Source organism: Tinamus guttatus, unplaced genomic scaffold, assembly GCF_059628265.1.
Source record: "Tinamus guttatus ecotype Peru unplaced genomic scaffold, ASM5962826v1 Tinamus_guttatus_pri_ptg000464l, whole genome shotgun sequence".
NCBI lineage: Eukaryota > Metazoa > Chordata > Aves > Tinamiformes > Tinamidae > Tinamus > Tinamus guttatus.
The window spans coordinates 151,556-177,514 of NW_028288998.1; the positions used below are offsets into that span (position 1 = coordinate 151,556).

General features: G+C 37.0%; 1 protein-coding gene across 3 annotated transcripts in view; it reads right to left on the bottom strand.

Moving 5' to 3' along the window:
- FBN2 (fibrillin 2) overlaps positions 1-25,959 on the bottom strand; it is a 152,688-nt gene that overhangs the window by 46,943 nt on the left and 79,786 nt on the right. For all 3 annotated transcript variants that reach the window (XM_088532677.1, XM_088532676.1, XM_088532675.1), the window contains 11 exons: positions 18,127-18,246; positions 12,980-13,117; positions 12,494-12,544; positions 11,864-11,989; positions 8,977-9,204; positions 7,696-7,821; positions 5,448-5,576; positions 2,189-2,314; positions 1,315-1,440; positions 692-814; positions 487-612 (listed from right to left, as the gene is read on the bottom strand). In XM_088532677.1, the coding sequence (XP_088388803.1) occupies positions 487-612; positions 692-814; positions 1,315-1,440; positions 2,189-2,314; positions 5,448-5,576; positions 7,696-7,821; positions 8,977-9,204; positions 11,864-11,989; positions 12,494-12,544; positions 12,980-13,117; positions 18,127-18,246 (1,419 nt within the window). The remainder of the gene's footprint in view (positions 1-486; positions 613-691; positions 815-1,314; positions 1,441-2,188; positions 2,315-5,447; positions 5,577-7,695; positions 7,822-8,976; positions 9,205-11,863; positions 11,990-12,493; positions 12,545-12,979; positions 13,118-18,126; positions 18,247-25,959) is intronic.

The window sequence follows — 25,959 nt, forward strand, 5'->3', positions numbered from 1 at the left end:
ATGTTCCCAAACTTAAAATATAGAATATATGAAACCTTGTATAAAGTAGAAATACTGAGATAAGCTAAATAGACCATGTTAATCTGGGAAAATACTTTTCTTTTTAATTTTCTATGTAATCACTCTTAATAAGTTTCAGAAGGTGAGAAAACACACTAAAAATTATGAAAAAAATTAAGAAAAAATGATGGGGCAACCCAATGATCTCTTTTGAGTAGTGGTGCTTTATAGGACTTATACAGTTATGATTAAATCACTTCTGGTTTTGGAAGTTCATGATTTGGCTCATCCTTAAGGTTGAATCCTAATATCCTTATGGATCTTTCCCAGCATCTATACTGATATGCAAGGAGAGTCTGCAAATAATAGTCTTTTGTAATTCATAAAAATAGTCAAGCCTGCTTTCAGAGTTGCAGTATAAAATTCTAGAACATTAGCTGCACAGTTTTTAGAGCTAAACTAGATTTAGTACATACAGCTACTTACCAATACAAGTTTTCATGTCCATAGAAGCCATAAATCCGTCATAACAAAGGCAACGATACTCCCCAGGAATATTAGTACACTGTCCACCATCACAGATATCTGGATTGTTTTCACATTCATCAATATCTGGAATAAGAGCAGATAGTAATACTGTTGCTCTACCAGGAATGGGTTAAAAAAAATTCATAAAAATATTAAAACCTACCTGCACATGTCCTGACATCTGGCATGAGAGCGTAGCCATCACTGCAGCTACATTCATAGCTGCCTTCTGAGTTAGTGCAGTGCGTGTCACAGCCTCCATTCATTATCAAACACTCATCAATATCTGGAAAATAACATTAGTACAAGGTTATTTAGCAATTCTGCTTCTGCAAGGAGAATCACCTTCTTTTGTCATTTCGCTTGGCAGATGAAACAGTTTATCACCAATGTGATTCGGAATTTTTATTCTCATTCTAGGGTCTCTGATTTATACTTTGTTCAGCCTTCCCTATTTCAGCTGTACTTTTATCTGTGGAAGCAAGTGGCTACCGTTAAGTTGTTAATTTTATTGCTATGTATTACGAGCAGTGTAGAAGAATTAGAAAAGCAAAAGACAGCATATAGAAAGAAAAGCCTTGAAAAAATAAGAAATAAATAAAATGAATCAATAAAAAGCTGCCCACACCCTCTCTTCTTGTTAAGTGTGCTGAAAGCTGTCATAAGCTGGAATAGGACTTATATGTTTTGTTTCTGAAGGAGAGTATGAAATGAAATGAAAACAAGGATAGATGAAAAAACACATGTCAAAATAAAAACACATAGGTGAAGGTATACAGAACTTGCCTGCACAGCCTTGTCTGTCTGGCGTGGCCTGGTACCCAGAGTTACAGGAGCACTGGTACGTTCCAATCATGTTCACACACTTGCCATTTCTGCAGAGACTATCGCTCAATGAGCATTCATTTACATCTGGAAAAGAACAGTTCATAACAATTTCTTACCACTAAAAAGCAGATTCTAAATATACAATATGCAATATACTGCCAGAGAAATGAGGGTGAACGCGATATTTCAGATCGGTGGCTTCCATGCAGTTAAAATTTCTCAATCTCAGCATGTTCAATCAAGGTATGTTTGTCTGATTAGCGTATTTAATACAGTGACAATAGGCTTATTTTCTGAGTTTCTTTTCTATTAACATTAACTTTACAGACCCTCACAGAAATAGCTCAGGTAAGTACAGTCCACTCATGTGAATAAGCACCAAACAGAAATCCAAGATGTAATCCACTTTATACATCTTTTTCATCACTTCATCATTTCAATAAAGCATGTGCAAAAAGGAGGCCTGTGTTACACTGAATGATAAAACTGCCTTTTTTTTTTTCATGCCTGTAGGAAAATATAGCTCACTTTGTTGCTTTTATATATTGTAATTGAAAGTTGCCAGCCTGAGTGGCATAGTCCCTTGAACTTCTTAAAAACCCCCAGAAGCTCTGATATAATACTCTTCTTTGAAGTCAACAGCACTGGAGATTTTCTAGGATCTGTTATAAAGTCTTAATTTGAAGGTATTCTCATAAAGGAGGAGCATTGATTTGTACTGGATGTTCCTGAGCCTTTATTCTTGCCACTGACAAGACATTTCCACAGCACAACAGAATCACAGACTGATCTTCTCAGAAAGCTGAAACTGCTACTTTTACTAGAAACTCACCTATGCATTCCTCACGTGATGGTGACAGTTCGTGTCCCAAAGGACAGTCACACTCAAAACTACCTTCTGTGTTCACACATGTGCCACCTCTGCACAGCAGAGGGTTGCGTTCACATTCATCAATATCTGGAGAAAAAACATGATAAACAAGTACACAACCTTTGCTAAGCAGAAAGCAATTTCATTATAGGTGGCTCAAAATCTGGGAACCACAAATAAAAGAATGGTTTTATTGTAGCAGTGTTCCTCTTTTCCTTACATTGCATAACAAGGCAAAAAATTAGGCAATATACTCCAAAGGTTTTTCTCCTCAACTCATCATTCAGAACTAAATATTGTAAGAGAAATTAGAAACCAAAAAAGGCAGCATATATTTAGTTGGTTATTGTTTAGAACAATGAGTTAATCTGATGTAATACTCAAAAAAGTAGCTTCTTATTGCAACTATAAGCTCATTTATGCACGTATTGCTATTGTTCACCACAGATGCAGGTTATAAGAGATATGCATGTAAACTTTTAACCAAGTGGCTTTTCCAATCAATAACTACCATATATGTGGATATGTGGTTGAGAAATGTTTGCTTCAGCTTGTACTAGATTTGTCTCAAAACAGATCAAAAGCGCTAACACAATAGTTATGGGTGAAGAGAAATAATGAACAAATGACAGTTAAGATGCATCCATACTTTCAGAATCCTAGAAAGCATTATGGCCAGCTATCCTTGAAATTGGAGACTTTTGATTTTTTAAATAGACAAGTGTTACTTTTTTCCAGTCTCAGAGATTAGGAAAGACATCTTAGGGTCCTGCAAGATAATCATATTAGAAGAAAAACTGCCTTATGATAGAATTAAACATCTCTTTGATATACTCCTGCTTCCATCACCCTCACAACTCCAAATGTTTCTATCCAGCACTATGCCTTCCTTTCTTAGTTTTTGCAAAAGGCCTTCAAGAAGTAATTTCATTTCTTCTTATTCTCTCTGTTTACTTATCTGACATTTTGTTTCCCTGCTTTTGTCTCTCAGATGACATATCTCTGACATTGTCTGCACTTGTACGCTGTTCCTTATGAAGGCTATTTAGCTTCCATGACTTTTTGAGCCTCCAAATGTCCAACAGTCCATCCCCATCTGCAGGAAATCAAGCAAAGGTGAAAGGAAGCCTGCACTGCCTGCATGGCCTTCTGGACCACTGGATTATACGTCTGAGTTTAGACAGGACTTTCCTCTGCTGAGGTCCTGTGTCAAGAGCACAGGAAGCTCCTGACTAAACTCAAACAAAAAAGGGAGCAGAGAAGAAGCAGAGGTGGGGACAAGTGACCCAGGAGAAATACAGAGACACTGTCTAAGCTACAGAGATGGACTTAAGAAAAGTCAAAGCCCACCAGGAGTTGACCCCAAGAAAACACGTGAAGGGCAACAAGGGCTTATCTGGGTATAGCAGCGGCCAAAAGAAGATTAAAGAAAATGTGGGCCTGTTGCTGAGTGAGAACAGATGATAAAGGACACAGAAGAGGCTGAGCCACTCAGTGCCTTCTGTATTGCTAGGATTAATCTTCAAGAATCCTAGACTCCTCAGACATTTGTGGAAATTGGAGTAATAAAAACTTATTTTCAGTCAAGAAGGATCAGCTTAGGCAGCATTTAAACAAATTGGACAAAAACAAGCCCTTGGACTTCAATGGGATGCTCCCAAAGGTGCCAAGGAGCCACTCTCAACAATCTTTGAAAGGTAAAACACAGTAATGGTCAGGGGATGTTCCTGAGGACTGTCAGAAAGCTAATGGCACTCCTATCTTCAAGAAGAGCATAAAGGAGGATCTGGGGAACTACAGACTATCCAACATATGAAAGATAAAAAGATGACTGTGAATAGTCAGTGTGCATTTATGAAGGAGAAACCATGCCTCACCAACCTAAAAGTGTTGTGGTCAAAATCATGAAGACTGCATTGAAACCAGCCACAACTGGTGTACCCAGGCGTTGATAATGGGGCCAGTAAATGTCCAAGATCTTCATCAGTGATGTGGTTGATGAGACTGAGTGCACTTTCAGGAAGTTTGCAGAAAATACAACACTGGCAGGATGCACTGGGTTGATGCACCAGATAGTATTGCTGTCATGCAGAGGGACATTGGCAGCATGGAAAATTGATTGACAAGAACTTTGAGAACTTCAACAAACAGAAAAGCAAAGTCCTGAATGTGGGGAAGAAAAATCTCATGCACCAATAGATAGAAGTTGAGGGATGACTGGCTGGAAAGCAGCTTGTAGAAAAAGACCTAGCGTTCTGCTGAGCACCAATAGACCATGAGCCACTGGCATGTTCTAGCAACAAAGAAGGGCAATAGTATCCCTCAGCTGCCCTAGGAAAAGTGATAGGGTGAGAGGCAAAGGGAACAAACTGGAAAATAAAGGAACTTCCATTCCAGCAAAAGAAGAAACTATATTACTGTGGGGGTAAGTCAAGACCTGGAACAGGCTGCCCAGAGACTTTGTGGAATCTCTATCCTTAGAGAAATTCAAAACCCGACTGGACACAGTCCTGGATGACCAGTTTTAGCTGAATGATTTGAGCTGGAGGTTGGGCAAGACCATCCCCAAAGGTCCTTTCCAGCCTCAGCTGTTCTCTGATTCTGTTTCAGTAACCTCTGAACAAAGGAGTACTGTTTTCTTTATATAGATTTTTCATAATTGAAGAATATTTACACAATAAAAAGGAAAAAGTTAGCTTTTATAGCCACAATAATAAAAATGAATAAAAAAGAGATATGAGGATTAATTCAAGAAAATCTTACGGTTTGTGCATAAGAACCTCACAAACTTTTGAAGGTACCTAGTAGCTTTTGATACCTGAGTTTCTGTTCTTACAAATCCAGACACTTTAGAGGGATATTATTTTCAGAAAATAAAAGGCCTATAAAACCCCCCACAAAATATAAATCACTTCTCATTTTGGAAACACCATTATTCTTAGTTTTACCAAATGTTTGGATAATTAATTAACCATTATATACATGCCTAGTTGCTGACATTCTAAAATGATTTATACAGAAAATGCATTAATGCATTAATGAAATTAGTAAAAGGAACAATCAAAGTTAGATATACAGTCTAGCTATTTGTCCCATAAACAGCATATCTATCTCATTTGTTCATGAAGTGTTCAGTGGTGCAGAACTTAGTATAATACAGAATACAGGCAGGCTTTGTATAGCAAATGGAAAGACTCCAGGTCATGCTAGCAACACTTACCCATGCAGTTTTTCATCATCATAAATCCACTTTCGTAACCATCAAAGCACTCACACTCAAAGCTTCCAGGAGTGTTGACACAGGTACCACTTCCACATAAGTCTGGGGAGATCCTGCACTCATCAATGTCTATTTTGCAATAAATAGAGGGAGAAAAATCAGAGTTTAAGGTTATCCCACTTTTCACAAAAATGAAGATATGACTGTAGTAAATGAACTCCACAGAAATCAGACAGATATATAGGTTATAAAGCAGTAACCAAACATGCATTTTATTTGAATTTAAAAAGATGATTACATAAACTGTTTATGAAATATTTATAATGCAGTGCTTTCAGATCTCTCACCCAGAGAGTAAGCTTTGTCATAAGTGCAATTTACAATTTCTTTGCTAAGGACAGTAACTGCTAAATATTCTGAGTTATTCTTATGTAGGTACGAAATGGTTTTGTAATTAAAGCACCATTGACATTAAATCACTTCTAATAAAGTTATTTCTAAAGGAATAGCATTACAAAGTCATATCTACTCTTTCACTTAGAACTCTTCAAGTTAAAAAATCTCCTTTGAAAGCTACTTTTATCGTTCATTGCTTCCTTATAGCTTGTATCTTCTAGTAGTTATATTTGAATTCAACGTACTCTGGAAAGTCATTTCGAGTTTTTAGAAGAAGAAGAAGAAAAAGAGAAGAGAAAATGATTTGGAAGGAATTTTTGTAAGGCACTTGGTCGTGAGGCAGGAAGCTCAGGAGAAATTTGTTCTATGGATATGATCTTTTGAAGCAGATCAGGAAGGAGATGGCTGGAAAGAGAGCTGGATAATCTATTCCTCTCTATCTCCTCACATTTTTTCCAATCTTCTCTTTTGCCTTTATCTGTTGTTCATCATGTGTCTCATCCTAGTTCAACTTTTTTGTCTCATACTCTCCACTACACCCTTGACATTTAGCTCCATTTACTATTGTGGCAATCATTTTTGAGCTACATGTCATAAGAGCAGTCACAGGGAATATAAATAACAGTGCTTAAAACGATGATGACAAGCTTAGTCCAGGACAGCACAGAATTGCTCCTGATCTTCGCCAAGTCTGGAGAGCAAAAAGTAACAGAGCACATACAGCATTAGTATGTCTCAGAGTGAGGCAAAGAGTCGGCTCCGAGACTGATTTGTGCAAGTAGCTTCAAGAAACTAGGAAAGTACAAAAAAAAAATGAGTGAGTGCCATTTTACACATATAGCCTCAGAGATGTTTCCATCTCCCTCTGTGTCGCTCCCCATCACTAGGTTTCTGCTGGGCAAAGAGAGTTCCGTCCTCATATACAAGGGCGGAGGTCTGTGTCGGGCTTGGAGAGTCAGGGAATATCTGGCCTCTTAAAGGCTTTATAAAATGTCTTGTTAATTTAAAGCACAAAAATTCTCCCATTTAATAAAATCTGGGCCTCCAAGGCTGGTCAGTGGAACACTTTCATTAGAACAAGGTTTAAATGAAACCTAGGGAGAAGTTCTCTGCCCTGCTGTTGTTAATATAGAAATACAGTTACTTAAATGCATTTCTCATCAATGCAATCACTATAAAAACACGGAAATCACTAGTTAGGGCACCATTAACATCCAGACCAACCTCATTTCACATGCCTTACCACCCACACTTCGTATTACTCAGACACACTTATAGGCTTCTAAACTGTAGAACAAAACCTCCTTCATTTCAGCACACAGTGACCCGCAAGGCAGGCATCCAGGTCCTCATAACCATAAAACTATCAAACTTATCTTCAATTCCATTTTTTCCAGATAGTAAAGAACAAATTATTAAACTTTTAAATGAAATGCTTGTCTCAAGCGAACACTGCAATGATGTCAGAGTTGCAGTAATGTTTGAGTGCTTGGTGATCACGTCTAAATGAAAATTAATTTGCAGTGAAGTTTCTCAGTTCATTTGGTAATAAAATGTCTTGAGAGTAAAGAATGTAAGTTAAATTAATTGGCATGTTAAAACATTGAATTTGACTTGGCTGGTAGATCCTTATTGTTTTTTAAATGTTGTAATGATAGGGCGTGATCTGAGCAAATTTAACAGCAGTTTACCAAATTTCTAATGCACATGTATCAGAGAAAGAAAATTGTATTTAGTAGAGAGCGTTCTGAAATGGAGACTTACAGAAAATTGACCCCTCTGTAAAAAGGTAAATCTTTAAAAAAATGAAGGAATGAAGTTCTTGGAAAAACTGAGGAAATAGAAGACTTACCTGTACAGTTTCTTTCCTCCATATCTAAAGCAAACCCACTGTTACATCTACATTTGAAACTTCCAATTGTATTTCTGCATTTACCATTCATGCACATACCAGGGAAAACTTTACATTCGTTGATATCTACAAAATAAAAACAGAAGAAAACAGTATTCTTAAGTGTTTAACAATAAACTTTATTCAGTGGTAACCTTCCCATTACTTCTTACAAATGTGCACACAATTTTGCATTGTAACATAATGACTATACACAGTTTTACTGTGCTAGTTTTTAAAAGGTCAGTTTTTCTCTCATAGAATTAAAAGAGGAATGTTTCACCTTTTCTAAATCTGGCTGACTAGACAGCTGGGAAAACGATGACTCTGAAAGGACCTTGCATGAGACATAAAAAAGAAGGGTATTCATGCACATTAGCCTCAGCCTCTCTCATATGCCCCCAGGAAGAATTACCAAGTTTAATCGTCTTTGTTACATTCCATGAATGTAATTTGCTGGGTGAATGTCCTTACCTGAGAACAATCTGCCATGAGACAAACTTATATCTCATAGGTATCAGTGTTAATAGAAGAAAAATATGGTGCCAATACCAGAAAGAGGCAGAAAACCCCTAAAAAACACGGAGTGAATTGAACTCCTTGTTTGTTTAGCACATCACCACTAAACTTTCAGAGTTTGTCCTCAGAAGAACAGCAACTCTTGAAAAGCACAACTTATTCATGGTGAAATAAGAGTGTTAATCTGTTAACATTTACTCAAGGAACTTGACATATTTCAGACAAATCTTTCTCAAAATATCTTTAAAAAAAATCAACCAGCCATTGAAATGTTTTGGGAATCATCTTAGCTTCTGAACACTGAGAAATTTGAAGTTTTGTTCTCAGATCTCAGTCACTGAAAGTATCCCATTGCGGTTTCTTAATAACTTTCTCAACTATTCAGTTTTGTTTTCACATCCTTTGGGGTAGAGAAGCCAGAAATAGCTGGGCAGAAGGTTTTGCTTCTCTATCACTGCGACTTAATTGCCATCAGAATCTGAGAGCAATTTCAGACATCCTTCCCTTTCAATCCCTTTGTTTTTTTTCCTTTTAGGCTCTGGTAACACGCCTGAACACCGTGAAAGTTTTCAGTTTCCACCGGTCCTGCTAGCACTATAAGTCAAATATCTCCAAAATATATCCTACCTCAAGTGTGTAATAAACATAGATACGAAGTCTGGCATTCCCCATGATGAATGTGTGACTCACCTTTAGAGCTGCTAGGCAAAAATGACTTCTTACCTTTATAAAAGGGCCTGCCAGTTAGGATATCTCCCCTGTTGGAAAAGCCAGGGCCGCGGGGGCACAGAGCCTCGTACTCCTTGGTGCCAGGCTTGGGACACTCCTCACAGTCGGAGCCCCAGGCAGCTCCCACCGCACAGCAGCAGGCATCCAGGCGAAACTTGCCGGGCACAGACTGCACGCACTCATCTTCATCCCATCGCAGGTAGCATTGCTCCATGCGGATATCTGTTGTTTCACAACAACAAAGGGGAATGTTACCCTCTGCTACACTTTTCTGTCTTTCAAAAGTTGCTATTTCTGTTGTACATGTATGCATGAGGCTTAGTTTCTTTGAGCCAGATTTCTGCTTTTAATTCACTCAGCAGAGGTAGCCAGGTAGGATCAATGACTGCTTAACTTTTTGAAGTTTGTATCACTGCATTTCTCCAGTACTCATTTCTCTTACAAACTTACATACTAAGAGGTCTTTTTTGTAACATGACAGTCAAATTAATACTTTTCAGGGAAATAGAACTTGGCCACTGATAATTAAAAGCTCAGTCCAATTCCCACTGAAAGTCTTCTCAGGAAGATTAACAGGAACAAAACTGAGACTTTTAAGAAACAGTATGTAGTTCCAGGAAAGTGTAATTAATTTTGGCATGTAAGGAAGATCGTAAGAATCTGAATCGTAGTATCTGATAACATAACTTACCAAAATGTATTTTCAGAATAAATATATGGCATTGAATTTTCTACTATAGGATGACATAGTAGCTAGTTAGGCTTTAGCAAACCTAATGTAACTCTTCTAAATGCTTAGTGCAAAAAAGCTTGGAGGAGATGCAAGATCTAAACATAACACAGATGAGCTGCTGAACTATTTGCCATACAAGTCCTTCAAAGATGTGCTGATTTACGTTGTAAATTTACTCTATACACATCTTAAGCTAAACAATTTAGAATCAAGCATAAGAAGAGGAAATTGTTTAACAAATACTCATGGTTTCCTGTAAACTATTCCACATTAAGATCGTATTTATTTTCATTTTAAGAAATTCAGCAAATACACTGCTAATAAATATTTGTTTTTGCTAAAACCACTGTAGTGTGTTCTGCAGGAAATAAAACATATTTGAGAAACATATCACATAGTCCAGAGTGCATACTTTTGTATGTAGCATAAGAGAATGCATATGTCTTGTAATATAAAAGGACAGTGAATGTGAAAGTGGAACATGGGTTTCAGAGTAAAGGAATTGAGTATGTGGCTTGAAAATAACTCCAGCCTTTCCTTACTGCTATTTTCCTTATCACATTTCTCACTGAGAAGTAATGCAGTGCTGACGACCACAGAAAAAATGGCTGGCAACAGTTTTACTAAGTATTGAGGGGGGGAAAAACCTAATATGCACAACAACTTACAATAATGTGTATATATAAACAGACACAAGCATATAGGTAGTCTGTTTTGCAGTATTTCTTTTTTCTATAGACATTTATACCTGTCATGCAAACCTGTTCCCTTGAAAGTTCTGGTTATTTTTAAAAAGTCTATACAATTATACATTAAAATTAGAATTAACATTACAAAATTTGAAAAACCTAGCAATTGTATCACCTATTGCTTAGTGCATAGTGCAATTAGATGAAAACTGCTGTCTTGACCTTGAATCTACTTGAGGAATGGATGGAACCAGTGTTGCAATAAAAAAAAAAAAAAAAAAAGGGAGTTAGAGGTAGGCAAATCTTTGACTGACATGAAGCAAAGGCTGAAAAACTTTAATTGCTTTTTTGTTCTATTTTCTTAAAAGAAATTAGATATTGCCAGTATTCACATATTTACAGTTCTTAGAACTGATTAAGAAAATAACACAAATTCCAGAATCTATTTTAAAACTTCACTTGCATGTCTGTATCTTTCTTTAACTCTGACCATCATTTTCTGAAGATTTCAAAAAGCTTTGAGGTCATTCCAAAAGATATGCTACAGAACAATGACTGCCCAGATGAAGAAACTGAGCCTAGCACAGAATCATTTTAGTTAAAATACACACATTTATGTAACATATTACAAATCATAATAAATCCATGGTTGTTTTTTAACTTCACTTAGTAAAGAAACATCATTCTAACTAAATATGCCATATTTAATACCACTGAAATTTATATAATTACTTTACTTTATATACTTTATATAATGTCCAACATAGTAATAAGCATTAGGACATATTTACCTCTGTATTTCCCCCCTTCCAAAAACAGTTACAAAAAAGATATGAGGTTGCTGGGGGGCTAAGTGATAATGTATAGTGTAGGAATTGTGAATGTCTTCTTACTGTCCTACATGCTTACATCCTACAACATCAATAATTGAGTCTTTCCTTATTTCTATGCCAACACAGAAAGTTTAACAGATTAACAACGCTACATTCACTTGCTAAATGATATTTTTGTATAATTTATATAGGGTCCAGCATTTTTTATATCTGAAGACTTTCTGTCAGCTGTTGTCTTTGCAGACATTATTTGTTGGTGTAAGACAATAATGTACAGTACAACACTACAACAAAATAAAAACTTTCACTTTATGTACGGTCAGTTTGATACCACTTGAAGAGATCTGTTTGTGCCAGGAGAGTTCTGCTACAAACAGTATCTGAGTTTCACAAAAAATGACTGGACTAGCCGTAGAGAAAATGATCAAGTGATTAATAAGTCTTCCCTGCACTGTCAGAAAGTGTTTGATAAGTAAGCAGACATAAATTAAAACATGTATATTTTCACAAACCACTTCAAAACACAGTTCAGAAACAAACAAAAACATCCTTTCATACTTGTAAAATCATTATCAGACAACTGTTTTACACAGCTAATGGACTGCCAGAGTTGACCGTGCTCTTACCCAAACACACTCGCCCAGTTCCATCCAAGGTCAGTCCTTCAGGGCACTCGCAGTGGAAAGAGCCTCTGCTGTTAACACATCGCCCATTGGGACAAACCCCCGGAAAAACATCACACTCATTTACATCTGTTGGGAAACGGAGAGTTGAGAGAAGTTTCATAACCGTGTGCTACCTCTCCCAAGCAGCAGGAAGCAGCTTTACTGAGAAGTTAAATTATGTGAAAGAAATTAAGACCCTCTCATGCATCCTGAGATCTGAGCACTGTTCTGAGTGAGTGCCTGGCTCCCAGTGACGTGAAGGGGATATTTCCAGATCTGCAAGCCACTGGGCATAAAAATGACACATTTCCAAGTAAGACATTTTGCAGGATGTTGGAAATGGTTGAGAGGAAGGATTAAATGCACTAGCACACAAAGGGGCAGTTCCATCTGTCTTGCATCCTCTCAGTAACCTCCAAGAAACCTCCATTCAGTACTTCCTAACAGTCACTAACTGCTTGTGATGGCAATTGTCTCAGGTCAATATAATTATGCCTGATAGAAGATAAATAAATAAATAAAATAAAAAATGCATAATTAATGCAGAGAGGAAAAAAAAATGCCATCCTGAGTAAAAAGCAACAACTTCACCTTCACAAGTTACACCCTTAACTCTGGCAAATCCTCTTGAGCAAGCTGCATCTGGAATCAAGATGGAAAGATTTATCATTGCTTCAGAATTATAGAAACATAAAAACAAATGTACTTTTTTTTTTCCCTAAAGCACATTTTCCTACACACTTCAGTCTTTACATATTGTGGCAAAGGCCCAATCTCAATCAATAAAACTACTCCTTCATAATGCTTTAGAAATTAAATCTTTATCCATTACTTTCCTATATGCTGGTAATGGTGGTTCACTGCACAGTTAGAACTTTGTTGAATGTTCTTTGCATCATGTTTGTTAGATAGGATACTCATGTCTGCAATTATTGTTCCAATTAAAAATAAACAAATATATAAATTAGATATTTATATGTATTTTTTAGAGAAAAAAACCACACTGATGAGAATCTATCTAGTGATACGTCCACTCTTCTCCCAAAAGCTGCAGGATATGAAAGCACAGCACCATACCTAATTCACACTGCTCACAAGGGCTGCCCCATGCGGCGCCTAGCGTAGCACAGCATTCAGATTTCAGTGTAGCACCATTGATGTTGACTTCACAACGACTGTCCTGGATATTAAGCCAGCATGTCCCCTTCAGGCTATCTGCAGTGGAACAGAAAACAATATGGAACTGTCACAGCAAACAGCAGCATCTCCTTGTGCCCACTGATAGCGAGAGTACAGTGGAAACATAGGCCACCTTTTAAAGGAAGACATTAATAGGGATCATTTTATACACATTTTATATTAGAAGAGCACTATCAGTTAAAAGTCATCAACAGGGAGTATTGCTAGAGATATTCTATATTCCTACAGTCCTACAGGTAGCAGAGATCTTACAGCAAATACTGTGGATATCTTTTTTCTTTTTCATCTAGCAGTTGTTCAATCTAAATTAAATAAAAATCATGGAAGGCAGGGATTAGAACCTGGGAATCTCCCTTGCAGTTCACTGGCAAACCACTGGGTTATGAAATCCAGGCACTCTCACGTCTGTGAGCCAGTTAACCTTGCAGGTTTGTCAGAAATAAAAGAAAAAAAAAACAATAAAAAAAGATGGAGACTTGGGTACAGCTATGTTCTCTTAGGGGCACAGTCCTGCTGGTGATGTATTAGGGGTGCTCTGAACATGCCCACCGGATTATCTTCCACTCTTTGCTCCTGAGAATCAGCCACAGCGCACCAAATTCCAGAGTCATGAAACGGATTCCCAGGTTTTGAGTCCTGAGCAGCTCAATACAAGTTAATTACAGATCATGTCCTGACAAATCAAGTAGCACTTTCTGACTGTTGCCGAGGCTAAACTGCCACTAAGCAGAGATTTTCAGTCACATGTAAGCTCTGCTGCCTGAAATCCTCTGAAACTCTATTTTAGGTACCTAAATCTTCAAGTCTTAAAAGTTACACTTTCAGGACCTAAGCCACTTTTCAAAATCAAAGTTAGGTCGTAATTCAGGTATTTTTAAAGTTCTATCTACAGCACTTATGCTTAGGACATTTAGTGATTTTACACATCAAACGGTAAAATATACCTTGAAGCAGGAAACAGTCTTTGTGACCAGATAGCAAAAGCAATCTGTAAATATCTAACCCAGATTTGGAGGTCAACCTGGAAAAGGTTTAACTGCATGTGCATGTTCAGAGTTCAAAGCTGAGCAAGTGGCCCAGATGAATTTAATGAGACAACTAATGCGAGATGAATAGGATTTGGCTTTTAGGATTTGAGTATAACAAATATATGTATATATACATATATACCAAAAAAAAGTGTAGACCATCTCCAAGGTGTTGTTGATTGATATTACTGATACCTTAGTATCAGTAGAGTATTGTGCTTAAGATATAGAACCATTCCAGTGTACTTTTTTTCAAAAACTTGAACTTGTCTTCAAAACTGTCATGTTATGGAACTGTTTGGATTACAGACAGTACAACTGTTTCTGGCTGAAGTAACAGGAGAATGTGGCCCAAGAATGTGACTGGAACCAGTCCGAGAAACTGGGCCATGTACTTTGTGAATAGTGGAGTGTAAAACAGTTGTATTTATTTATAAAGACTAATGTTCTCAGGCATGCGGAGCAGAACATCACAAAGAAACAAGTGCACAAACCAATAAGGGGCAGAGCAGAGCACAAAAGGCAATTTTCACAGTCCTCAATCTGCCTTTAACTAACAGTGTAGATGAAGGCAAGCCTCCCCAAGGATCATTATTACAAGATTAAAGGAAGACATAATGCAGAAAGTGACCAACAGCACCTGCTCTTGGATAGTCACGGAACAGATATGTGCCCTCTTCTCAGATGTCCCACATTTGGAGGACCTGAAGGGACTAAAGAACCTTGAACTGCTATTTTAAGCTGAATGTAGGCTGTGGTCCATACACTGAATGGTTCTGCTTTGTATTATCATAATGCTTCTATAGCTTCATTCAGTAGAAATGTCTTGAACACAATGTTATTCATTTTTAGTAGACAACTTTATAGGACCAAAAAGTCAAAACAGTATGTCAAAAATGATTTAAACTATACAAGCTAGCAAGTGACTTTGTTCACACCAGCTGTGTCTAGATTATCCTGCTGAAGTCCACTTGTTTTATCTTTGTTCAGGCTATCAGTTAATTTCCTTTATTTTACACAATCTCTTCTAGTCCAGACAAAATTTACAAAGGGCAGTCACTGTAACTTTTTCTTTGGTGAAATATTCATTATCCAGCATCAAAGAATTCTTTCTGCTGCTCCCATCCCTTTGATTCTGCCTTGAAGAAGAATATATGCATACTATAAGCAGATGGCAGCCTACTGCTTTGTCCACTGTATGAACTTCAAAAATACAGACTAAAAATGCATAAAAACAAACATTACATATTCATATGTGTATATATATATGTCTGTGTGTGTGTATATGTGTATCTATAAATATTGGCAGTATCACTAACCACACCATATAATTGCACTGTGTATGTACAATTCTCAAAATGGCAATGCAACACTGAAACAGGTGTGATTCAAAACCAATTCCGATCCTCAAATATGTGCAAATATGTTGATGTAAAAGCAAAAGGAATGCAACATAATTCAAGATTTATGTTGAATGTTTTTGCGATAACTGCTGAACTCAGGCTCATGTATTTGCTAAAGGTCTGAGCTGAATTCTGGGCCCAAATGTTGTATCTCGAACTCTTGCTGTCACTGTAACAAGTCATTTTTTTCCTGTACCTTTTGAATGTCACAGAAAGGGAAAAATGGCTTACATCTATGCCTAATTTCTGCACACTGAGTGGATAAAAATGGCTCAGACCACTCAGTTCCACAACCTGATTACTGAGCAGACTGAGCAAAGGAACCAGAGATACTCGCAGACTGAAGTCCTTCGTTCACAACTATCCACCAGTCATACAATTCTCCATGTCTATATTTATCACATAGACATGGTGTCATAGACATGATGTCACACCTATGTCACACATAGGCAAAATGAACCTCAAATACTACTTCAATATCCAAAACTGCAGTGAAAATCAGCAATAAGGTTAACTAGCAGAGCAAACGCATGAGCAATAAATTGTAAAAGCACAATTAACAGCCATGCAGTGCTAGTCTTTTTCATTGCACTACTGTTGTCCCTTGATTTCATTGATACATATTTGTATTTCTACATTACCTTCTTCTATTTGATCATTTTTATAAAGAATATAATGCACTTCCGTGTTATTTCCACACCAGAAAAACATTTTTGTTGGTTTTGGGCCAACACTTATGTTGGCACAAGCACTTTATATTTGATGCTACAATAATGCTTCACAGGAGCAAGCAGCTAAGAAAATTAGGCAAATGCATTCAGTAAACAAGCCTTTGCAGAGGTTACGTGGGGACACATCTTTCTCTGTTGTAGAGATTTAAGACAACATACAAGGCTGTTTTGTAAGTTTTTCACATAATAAACTACTTATAGCCTTCAAATCCTTACTCATGATTTAATATGTCAGTCTGCCCTTCTTTCATCACTAAAAATTCTAATGGGAATTTTGCCAAGGTCAAACATCTTACAATAGGACTCTAACTGTACAGCTCCATATTTTAACTTTTTTTGTACTTTGGATACTTCTGTCCCATCATACTTTCACTTGCAGTACAGAAACTTTATCCTGAGAGAATGTGGGTCAACATGAATGATGACATAATTAGACTCACAGTGGCTCCTGTCATTAAAATTTTACTATTATTCTTCAAATGCTTATTTTGCTGAAATTTTATTCATCACTTCTACTCAGGCTGAATAAGATCTTACTCTGTAAGCCTTCCAGTGGAATTGCTCCATAAATTAAATCCAGACCATATGTACAATTAGGCCCTTAATAAACATACAACATCTTCATATGTGATAACTGAAGAAAGATTAAAAATAAAATAGTTCAAAAAAAGAATGTAATTTACTATGTATATATCACAAAAATGTACTAATGCAAAAAAGAATGAAAACAATACTACGTGAACAAATCAGTAATACTACAGGAAAGTAGTGAATTCTTCTAAGTGAAGAATTAGGTACAGAAGTAACATTCCATTATAAACCATGCTGAAGAGATGTGGGCAGACTCTACCAGTAAATGGAAATTGAGACTTTACCTTCAATTTGCAGTCTTTAGAAAATTTTGACAAGGCAAGGACTTTGAACCAAGGGCACCAGACAAAACCGATATCAGGTAAAACAGAGATTTAGATATTATTTAGACCATTATTTAGACACCAGTGGCACTCTAGTCTGACTTATCCCATAGTGAATTACATTACGTACATATACTGCATTAGATGAAACAATGGCAGCTTGTGAGTACTTGATGAGGGCAGATATCTTCATCCCTTTAAGATCTCCTACAAAGGGAGACAACTATTTCTGCTGGCTCTAGGAAAATCTTTGTGCCGTTCTGCTTTTTCTCAATGCTATAGTATTCTTAGTAAAATATACTAATATTATATATGTGTACATACAAATACACACAGACTTTTTTATTTTATTTACATAGGTAGATAATTTCAGACCTGTGCTACCCTCCTTTATTTATCATGTTTCTACAAAAAGAGGTAAAATATGAAATTGTGCAGAAGCTACAGCAATTTCCTCAGGGCTAGGAACACCAGTCTTCACAGTTTATGCTTTCATATCATCTGCTTCTTCTGAGTAGATGTTATAGCAGTAACACTCACTTTCTCATCTCAGATTTAAAAGTGGTTCAGTGGCCAAGAACTGAATAAGCATCCTCCTTTACAATTTCAAATTCTCAAGTAGTGGATTATTGGACTTGACCATTTGTATGGTTAAGTATTGGACTGTGCTTCTACTCATACTGTGTTTTCAGGGAGAATTATGATAATTCATATTAGCAATAATATCTCCCCATTGGTTTCCATCAATCAGTACTCACAAATTTACACTTTCACTATGTTTAGGACATCCACATGTGTTATGTTTGGCTCTCAGGAAGCAATCAAACTTAACTGTCCAATTAGAAACATTGTAGTCTTCTTCAAAGAGGAATTACCCGAACACATTATTTTCTTGCTTATTAACGATCGATGTTTTTCATGTTAGAAAGAAAAAAACAGAAGACCCACCTATGCAGATTAGTCCAGTAGTGTCCAGCTTGCTGCCAGGTGAACACTCACAATTGAAAGAACCAAGATTGTTCCTGCAGGCGCCATTGACACACGGGCTGCTTTCACATTCATTTATATCTATAATCCAGAAAGGAAAGATACTTTTAGGTCTGAAATTTACTTCTGGAAAGTATTATACAATATAAAAACTGCTGTGGACCAGGATTTGCCAGAATGTCTGGTATATTTGGCTTCTTTCTTTCCTTCTTTTTTTTTTTAAAAAAAAAAAACTATGACACACAAAGCAAGTAGTGACAGCTAGTTAGTATGTATGCTCACGTGTATGGGAGCACATATTTTGAAAGTGTTAATTAAATGTCTCTTTTATACAAAGACAGTAACTCCCAAGAACTTGGACTACAAAGTTTTACAGAGTCAATTATAACCGCCCAGTGAGAAATCAAAACTCTTCTTCCTTGGAAAGCAATGCACTGCCAGCCACGACATGCTGTGCACAAAGACCTTATTGTTTCTGTCATTTATGGCTCCATGAGGCTTTGGAAGAATCAAGAAAAATCTGTCAGAAACAAAATACTACAATGCTGGCTGCAATTCTCTAGTCCTGGAAAGTATTCAAGAAATAAGAGTTGAAGCTGGAATACTGTAAATGGTACTTTTTTAGCCCCTAACTCCTCCTACCCGTGTGAGTTTTCTAAGCCTGTTTGCATGCAAGAATAGGGTCCCTGCTGATTATTATTTGCTGATTTTTTAAGCGAAATTTGTTTTAAAATTAAAACAATACTAGCAAATTCTTTCGAAGAACAGTTGCAGATGAATATCCACCACTTCTTCCTGAGCTCAACCAATTTCATTTTTTTGATTTGGATCCTAAATGAAGTTATACATTCTAATCCAAACAGACAGCTCCTTTGGCGGGCCAGAAATGAAACTGCTTAGCACATGCTTATGTGCTCCAGGAGCCCTTAAGCAACGCTGCCAGATTTGTAAACTAAAATAGCCAAATACAAAATAATTACAAACGAATTCAGCATCTACTTAAGCATGGGAAAAACTAACAGCATCAATGGATCATTTTCAAGATAGATCAAAATACCCCTTCCTCTTGAACAACTCACACAAAAGGTACTATTTGCTCTCTGGTACATTGTGATGCATCAGGCCTTCATTACAGTAGGCATTTATTCTTTCAAGGAATTTTGAGGTCATAGGAAAAAATACGTCTTTAAAACACTCATCAAATAAAATATGTATTAAAAAAAAAGAGATGGAAATTACCTAGAAATCATAAAACTTAGGAAACTGGTTTCTCTTTTCATCCCCAAATCAAACACTTGATTCAAGGGCCACGTTTGACAGTCCCTTAGTCAATGGGTTTAATTTCCTACACAGAGCCTTGAGGACTTTTCTTTAAATGTCAGAAGGTTTTGAATAGCGGGCTTTTTTGTTCGTGAAGTCAACTCTAAACTTGTGGATTATCCAGGCTCCACATTAATCATACCACAGGTGCAGAGACATTAAAAGTAGGAGTGCTTATTAGGTCAAGGCAGAGTATTATATGAACATGTGTCTACAGCATCCAGGGCTGGCTGCACTGGGCTAACAGTGTAGCTAGACAAGAAGCTGGTAAGCCCTGACCTGCCATGCTGGCTCTGCATTACTGTAAGCACTGCATGCTGTGTTCTGCAGGGCATTATGCAGTTTCCATGTTTGCCTGCAAACAGCCCACTTAGACAGTTGGTTGTATTATCTCAGGCTGAGTTCTTGCCCATCACAGCCAATGTTAGCTTATTAAGTCAAGTGCAGCATTGAATAGTGCTGTAGAGAGCCAGAATGGGTCAGACACTGCTTGTGTACTAACCCAATAGTCTGGGAAGCACAAAATAGAGGTATCTGAGCAGATTTACAAAAAACATCTAGAGAGCTTACCAATGATGCTCTGCTCTGCATTGCTTCTCTTCCACGTAAGTAATTTTCAAACTTGTATCACCAAAGGTTTTATTATCCAGGACATGCACCTTGCCTTCCTAACCTGTCTTTCCCTAGCCAGCAATACCTGATAATAAAGGGTAGTCTGTGCTGCAGTTACAGAGAAATCATATATCTTGTTCCCATGATAAGAAACAGATCACACAGAGGCACAGAAGTCATCTTAAATATGTACTATATGTTGAATAAGTCTCAGTATAGAACTGATTTAGGAGAAAGACACGTTTTTTTTCTTCTTTTCCATCTGCCATCTTGCTTTCAACAGCCTGACTAGCTTTAAAAATGAGAGAAAAAATGAAAAGGACAGGTGAACTACATTAAGACTACATATAGCTTCTCCCTGTCAAAGGCATTAAATGTTCACTGACTCTTATGATACAAATACATCAAATGAAATATGTTAGTAACAAAACAACTTAAGAAATGGTTCTTCACACAACAGGTAGTGAAGTTGGACCTTGCCCCAGAATGCTAGAACCTTGCATGAGTCAATAGTAGCATGGACAAGTTCAGGGAAGAGAAATAAACTGAGATTTAATAAATGCAAAGACCCTCTTTCTGGCTTAGGAAGTCCCCGAACTACTAATTGTTAGAGATTCAAAAAGTATTTGGGGAAAATAATATTTTATGTCTGCTTTGTCATTATGCCTAACACTGGGAAACAAGGGATCTTTGGTCAGATCCTGTATTACTAATTTTATGTCCAGCAAAGAGGAAGTTGCAATAGCTCCTCCTTACATTCCTCATACATCATTTATAGTCACTGACTAGAATATTTAGTGAAGTCTACCTTCAACAGACACACTGCAGCACTAAAAAATGATAGACAAGGTTTCCTTAGACCCCATACTTCAAAATTTCTGCAAAGAATGAAGTCCAGCACATTACTAAATTTATTACCCATATATGCCTTGATTTTCTCCTCTGAATTCTCTTGCCTAAAGGTGAGAAACTCACAACAGTTAAGCTAAGTTTAAGTGTTACCATGGTCCACCTTCCATCCCTGTCAGTTCAGATGCACCTGCCACTTCATCACATTCTCAATATTTATCTGATCCCGCACCAAATCAATTTAGTCAATGAAAACATCTGAAAACCTGAAAAACATCTGTTTTAGAGTATTGATTTTGGCAAGCATAGGTTCATGAACAAGCTCCATAATTAAGCTAATGATAAGATAATTTAGATCATCTGAAACTATCTGCAGCCAGTCCACTTGCGCTATTATTGCCTTTTCCTGATAAGTCCAAATTAAGTTCGCTTGCCATAGTATCAGCTTCTAACTGCACAATCTGAGTGCATAAGAGGATCTATTCTCAACCCAAAAAAATAGGATTTCTACTTTCAGCTACGAGGCAAATACAGGGAAATACCCATGCTGGCCCAGATGTGATCACTGGCACAGAATCTCTAGGGGCTCAGAAAGTTGCTACGGAGCACATGTAAACTCAAGCTTATAATTTGATCAAATATGCGTAGATATTTGGATGAATAAGGAGGCATCATCCTGACACAACAACCCTGAAAAAGTTTAAGCTGCAAAAGCATAAAGGACCTGCAGCTTTTTAAAGAAAAGGTCACGAGCTTTACATATTTTAAATATACAAAACATCTTTACACTAGCCATCCATTCTTGGGAATGAACAAAATGTTTTTTACAACTCAAATGGTTAAATTCCAGAAAAGATATTTAAAACTGAAAGTAAGAGATTTTCAAAGAAAGTGTCACATGATTTTAACTGGTAGCCCAACAAGACTCATGTGTATGTACACAACCAGTGTGCAAGATCAAACAATATGTAAGCAGATAGCTACCACTATCCCAAACATTATTTGTACTTATAAATGCAAAATATTTTAGATTATTATGCCTATCTATAACTTTCCCTGATCCTTTCACTAACTTGCTTCCAGTAAAGTAAAATTTGGGTAATTGGTAAAAGTTTGGAGCTTACAAGAAAGTTGAACTTAACAGAAAATACTTCAAGGCACAGTCAAATAACCTTGCATAACTCTATGTAGAATAAATTCTCACCACTTATTGCAATCCCACAGTTGGAATTCAGTCCGCAAACTGACACTAATTATAAGTGAATCTATAGACATAAAGTATTTCTGGAGTATTGTAAAGTAAAGTTTCTGGAATATTGTGTCCAGTTCTGGGCCCCACAGTACAAGAGGGATGTGGAGCTGCTGGAGAGAGTCCAGCGCAGGGCTACAAGGATGATCAGGGGCCTGGAACATCTGCCCTATGAGGAGAGGCTGAGGGAGCTGGGCCTGTTCAGCCCAGAAGAGAAGGCTGAGAGGGGACCTGATCAGTGTCTATAAGTACCTCAAGGGAGGCAGTGAGGAGGATGGTGCTGGCCTCTTTTCACTGGTGGCCAGCGACAGAACTAGAGGAAACGGCCAGAAACTGAAGCACCAGAAGTTCCACAGGAACTTAAGGAAAAATTTCTTAACAGTGAGGGTGACAGAGCACTGGAACAGGCTGCCCAGAGAGGTTGTGGAGTCTCCTTCTCTGGAGATCTTCCGAACCCACTTGGATGCCACCCTGTGCCACGTGCTCTAGGTGACCCTGCGTGTGCAGGGGGGTTGGACTAGATGATCTCTAGAGGTCCCTTCCAACCCTAAGCACTCTATGATTGTATGATTCTAAGAAAGGGACCAAAGCACCTAAAGTACAACAACACTCTATGAAGAGAAAAGCTAATCTCCTAACTTCATGGACTATATATGCCTTTCATTGTCTGGCAAAAGACAAATGAAAGGAGGAAAAGAAACAATTCAAATCAAGCATCTAGCAAAAACTGGAAAAATAAATGAATCATAATGCATGTAACTCTTCTGCTTTCTGGACCAGGAGAATTTCTGTTTCAAGACAAGCCAAACAACTTAGTCTCAATTTCTGCTAAAATTTGGACTGAATACATACCTTAATGAGAGAAGTGCCTCTCATGGTGCGTGGCTCTGCCACATTGTATGAGGGAAAGTTCAGGTTAAGTATTAGGAAAAATTTTTACATGGAAAGTGTGGTGAAGCTTTGGAACAGGCTGCCCATGCAAGTGGTGGAGTCCCCATCTCTGGCAGTGTTCAAGATACCTGTGGATGAGACGCTTAGGGACATGGCTTATCAGGCAGGGTGTTGAGGGGCTTACGGTTGAACTCGATGATCTTGAAGGTCTTTTCCAACCATAATGATTCTATGATTCTGTGAATAGTGCTGAGTCAATCTATAACATTGCTGACATTCACCAAGCACATTTCCCTCCCATCCCTCCCTCTTCCTTTGTATTCCAATCTCAGTTCAAAACCTTCCCTAGTGCCACTGCCAATGCTTCATGGATCCTATAGAAAAATATTTGCTATTCATTTTCTGGAATGAGAACAGCAGAAACATACAGCTAAGAATGCGGCAAGGGAAAGCTGTTATCACTGAACCATGTTCTTCATTTTACTTTATGCCTGACACAGGTGAAGGAACATTCATCCAATTTCTTTTCAAGGATAAAAAATTGGGAGAACTTTCATAGAGGATTGGAATATGCACATCTGGAGGCACTAAATTCTCTTGCATCAGTACGGTTCTTTATAAAATGATTGTGTGACTATGCTTTAAATCCCTAGCCCCCCCCAAAAAAATATATTACTTTCTGCATGTGATATGCTGAGGCACTAAGCCCACAAACAAACAAACAACAATAAACTCTATACTTTGGGGTATTAACAGGCTTGTAATATTGCACCGACGACTCTCCAAAACTCTCATTCAGAAAAAAAAGCATTTAAAGATGAATGCACTTCACCAACACTGTTTTGCTGAATCAGGGCAAAGGAGTATCATATGCACAATGTAAACAAATGTCAAAAATTGTTTCCATACATCCTTCTATAAGAATATGAAATGCCAATTTTAAAAACAGTGAGCAAGAAAATAAATTGATTTTAAGAACTGCTTTCTATTCAAAATAAAAAGCAACTATATATAAAAATATTTACCAGATCTTTTCTTAAAACCTTTTTTTCTTCTAAAGTAAAGTGAATGTATATTATAAATGCCCCAGGAACAAAAACTGAAGCAGTCCAGTGTACATTCCTGGAAGTAAACTTCAAAGCACATCTGGTTTACATTTAACTACTTATGTCACTGGAAACACAATCTAAGCCACAGAGCTTGTTGTAAAAATTTCAGCTTTCGCAGACTCCGAAGGCTTGAACAACTCCCTCCTGCACCGCCTGGCAATGAATTGATAAAATATTTTCAACTGAACTATAAATAAAAACAGAAAGGTTTTTGCTGTTTTTTCATGGTTACTGATGACAGTCATATTAATTAAAAATATACTGATGAGTAATACACATCTGACCAATCTCTGAACACAACACAAAGCTACTGTCTAGAGCATTTTTTTACAGCTAGTGAGCTTGTGTCTCCAAAGTGAATTACTTAGGGTTTCTTTGAAAACACAATTTGGATGGAAGGAGATGAACTTATTCCTCAAACTGCCAAGCCGCTCAACTTCAGAAAATGTGTAATAGATTTTATAGTTTATATGGACAGCTTTAGGCCAAGCCATTCCTGAATCTCTCTTTTTTTTTTTCTTGTCAGCTACATCTACATTTCAATATAACTGCTAGACTCAAGATAGAGATGACATATTCTTTGTAACATATGTATGTAAGCTAATATATATGGCAATGTTTAAAGGAACTGAAAATTCTTCAGATTCTGTTGCAGAGAGACAATGAGCAAGAAGTATTTTATGGTGACTCCTTTTAAATATTAATGTTCAGAAAAAAATATTGTTACAACTCTGAAATTTTAATCCCCTTTTTTTTGCGAATGAGAAAATAGATTTTTCTTAACATTAATAAAACATGGCTTATTATTATAAATTTACTGTAGAGCTCATGTTCTAGTATGTTATCACCACTCAGTGTTCAGCAGACATATGAGATTCAGAAATCTGAATCTAGTATTCTTTTGGAATACTATCTTATATTATTTCATTAGTCTTTGCATTAGCCACAGCAAAAATATTGCAAATACATCCAAATATATGTTCTTTTATAATTATTGAAAAATGTCAACATTTCTAGTTAAAAAAGAAATGAGAGATTAAATGAACTAATTAAATGCAATACTCCCTCAAAAGAACAAACAAAAATCTGGATAGCCTCACCTATGAACTCAAAGGCCTTTCCAGTAACTATTCTTTGATGAAGGAATATATTTAAATTTACATAAAAACACACATAAAGAAGGTTTTGGGTTCATTTTCTACCTTCACTTCATGTCTTTTCAATTTGTAAAAAATGGCTGTACAGGCTGTACCTGTTTTATGGGGCAACTGCCATAAGCTCTGTACTGTGCTAGTATAAACAAATAGTACAGGTTCACTAATCATGCTTTTACAAATGATAATAAACTGGTAATATTAGAAATGCATTGGTTTCATTTAGATAAGGCACTGAAGCTGCCACATTCCTTAAAAAAATTACCTAAGATGCTGTTAAAAGTGGACTTGCTATTGAGATTTCTACAAATATCTTCTTGCATAGTTTCTCTATTTTAACCTAATTATATATAAAAAAAAATGTGGCAAGGGGCAAGTACTATGGCACTGTAAGCAGATCCTAGGCAGTGGGACAACATACTGAAAGAGTGCTACAAATCCATAGGGTATGACATAAGAAAAGCTCTGAGAAAGTGCTGCTAATCTGTAATCTTTAACATATAAAATTTTACATGTGGCCTTTGAAGCACACATGTTCTCAAATATAAAGAAACATAATTCCTTTTGAAAGGAGGAGGTGAAGAGGTAAATGATTTGATGCTGCCAAAAA